The sequence below is a fragment of the Otolemur garnettii genome, unplaced genomic scaffold (genome assembly GCF_000181295.1).
Source record: "Otolemur garnettii isolate 467f Iridium unplaced genomic scaffold, OtoGar3 scaffold00174, whole genome shotgun sequence".
Classification (NCBI taxonomy): domain Eukaryota; kingdom Metazoa; phylum Chordata; class Mammalia; order Primates; family Galagidae; genus Otolemur; species Otolemur garnettii.
The window spans coordinates 1060157-1062192 of NW_003852569.1; the positions used below are offsets into that span (position 1 = coordinate 1060157).

At 49.0% G+C, this 2036-nt stretch overlaps 1 protein-coding gene across 2 annotated transcripts in view; it reads left to right on the plus strand.

Moving 5' to 3' along the window:
• RORC (RAR related orphan receptor C) overlaps positions 1–2036 on the plus strand; it is a 26831-nt gene that overhangs the window by 20889 nt on the left and 3906 nt on the right. For both annotated transcript variants that reach the window (XM_003800359.3, XM_023519403.1), the window contains exon 10: positions 1190–1299. In XM_003800359.3, coding sequence (XP_003800407.1) covers positions 1190–1299 — 110 coding nt within the window. The remainder of the gene's footprint in view (positions 1–1189; positions 1300–2036) is intronic.

The following is a 2036-nucleotide window of genomic DNA, read 5'->3' on the forward strand; positions in this document are numbered from 1 at the left end:
AAGCGAGTCTCCTGCCTCCGCCTCCCAAGTAGCTGGGACCACAGGCGCCCACCACAACACCCAGCTATTTTTTGGTTGCAGCCGTTATTGTTGTTTGGCGGGCCCGGGCTGGATTCAAACCCGCCACCTTGGGTGCACGTGGCTGGCGCCTTAGCCACTTGAGCCACAGGCGCCGAGCCAAATTTCTGAATTTTAACAGCCTCCCCTAGGCCACCAGGATTGAGAATCACTGCTCTGTGTGAACTCATGTTAAGACTTATGTCCAAAGCCAGGCATAGTGGCTCTCACCTATAATCCCAGCACTCTGGGAGACTGAGGCAGGTAGATCACTAGAGCTCAGGAGTTTGAGATCAGCCTGAACAAGATCAAGACCCTGTCTAAAAAAAAAAAAAAAATAGCTGGGCATTGTGGTAGGTGCCTGTAGTCCCAGCTATTCGGGAGGCTGAGGCGAGGAGATCTCTTTAGCCCAAGAGTTTGAGGTTGCTGTGTTGCTGAGTTTGATGCCACAGCACTCTACAAGAGTGACAAAGTAAAACTCCATCTCAGAAAAAAAAGACTGCATGTCCACATAGCAGAGTCCTGGGTATCCACTCCACCAGAACAGAGTGGGCTGGCCCGAGTCTGCTGATGCCAAGTAGTCAGAGAACCAGGGACAAAGAGTATCAGTTCTGACTCTGCCAACTGAGTAGAGACCTAAACATGCTCCTCGAAGTGGAAATAAAGACTTCAAAGATGATGGCTGGGCATTTTGTGGAACCAGGGCAATAGGTGGATTTTGTGTTGAAGTGAGGCCCTGGTGCTGGCCTGGGTGGCTTCAGAAAGGCCACCTCTTTATCAGGACCCGTTTTGAACAGGGGCTGGGAGAACTCTCTTCCAACTCCTTTGTTTCCCCAGGGCAGAATCCTAGTGCCTTGCATTGAATAGCTATATGAAATATCAGGCTACCTGGGAGAGGGTAGTTTAGAGTAAGGAGATTAGAAATTTTCACCCATTTTGTCTGTCCCCAGTTTTCCTTGTAGACAGTTAGCAACCTCCAAGGTCCCAAAGTTAACCATCATCAAAACAATACACATACACACTTAGCTGAGAAGGCCTCTATTCACCGCAGATCTCCATAAAGATATACCCTTTTGTTTAAAGTTAACATCCATGTTCTTTCTTCTCACTATGGTCCCACCCCCTCCTTCAGATCGGCCAGGGCTACAAGAGACAAGGAAAGTGGAACAGCTGCAGTACAACCTAGAGCTGGCCTTCCAGCACCACCTCTGCAAGACTCACCGCCAGAGCCTCCTGGCAAAGGTAGGAATAGTCCCTAGGGGAGAAAAGACTGGATCCAGTGCCAGGTTTGGGACAGCAGGGCTCCTGAGGGCCAGGATCTACAGGCGCAGGGCCACGCTAGCTCACAACAGCAGTGGAAACTGAGGGAATAAGCAGCTACTTCCCTGCACATAAAGGATGGAAAGTTAGAAAGTCTGCAATTAGGAGGTGCCTCCAGGGAACAATTCAGTTTAATATAGCCAGCACTCACCCAGAGCCTACTTACACATGGCACTGTGGAAAGATACAGAGGTTTGGGTATTGCCCCACCAAGAGATCTTAACTTGGCATGAAGAAGAGATTGGTATACAATAACTCTAATATAAGATGGGATATAGTATGTGATAATATAGTAATTAACAAAGTGCTTTCGTTGACGTGCTCTCAACTTCATGGCAACCCAGTCCATAGGACAGGTGTTAAAATATCATCCCTATAGCAGGGCAGCGCCTGTGGCTCAGTGAGTAGGATGCTGCCCCATATACCGAGGGTGGGAAGTTCAAACCCAGCCACGGCCAAACTGCAATAAAAAAATAGCCAGGCATGGTGATGAGCCCCTGTAGTCCCAGCTACGCAGGAGGCTGAGGCAAGAGAATCTCCTAAGCCCAAGAGCTGGAGGTTGCTGTGAGCTGTGACACCACAGCATTTTACCAAGGGCAACAAAGTGACACTCTGTCTCTAAAGCAAAACAAACTCCCCATAGCAATAAGGAGACTTCT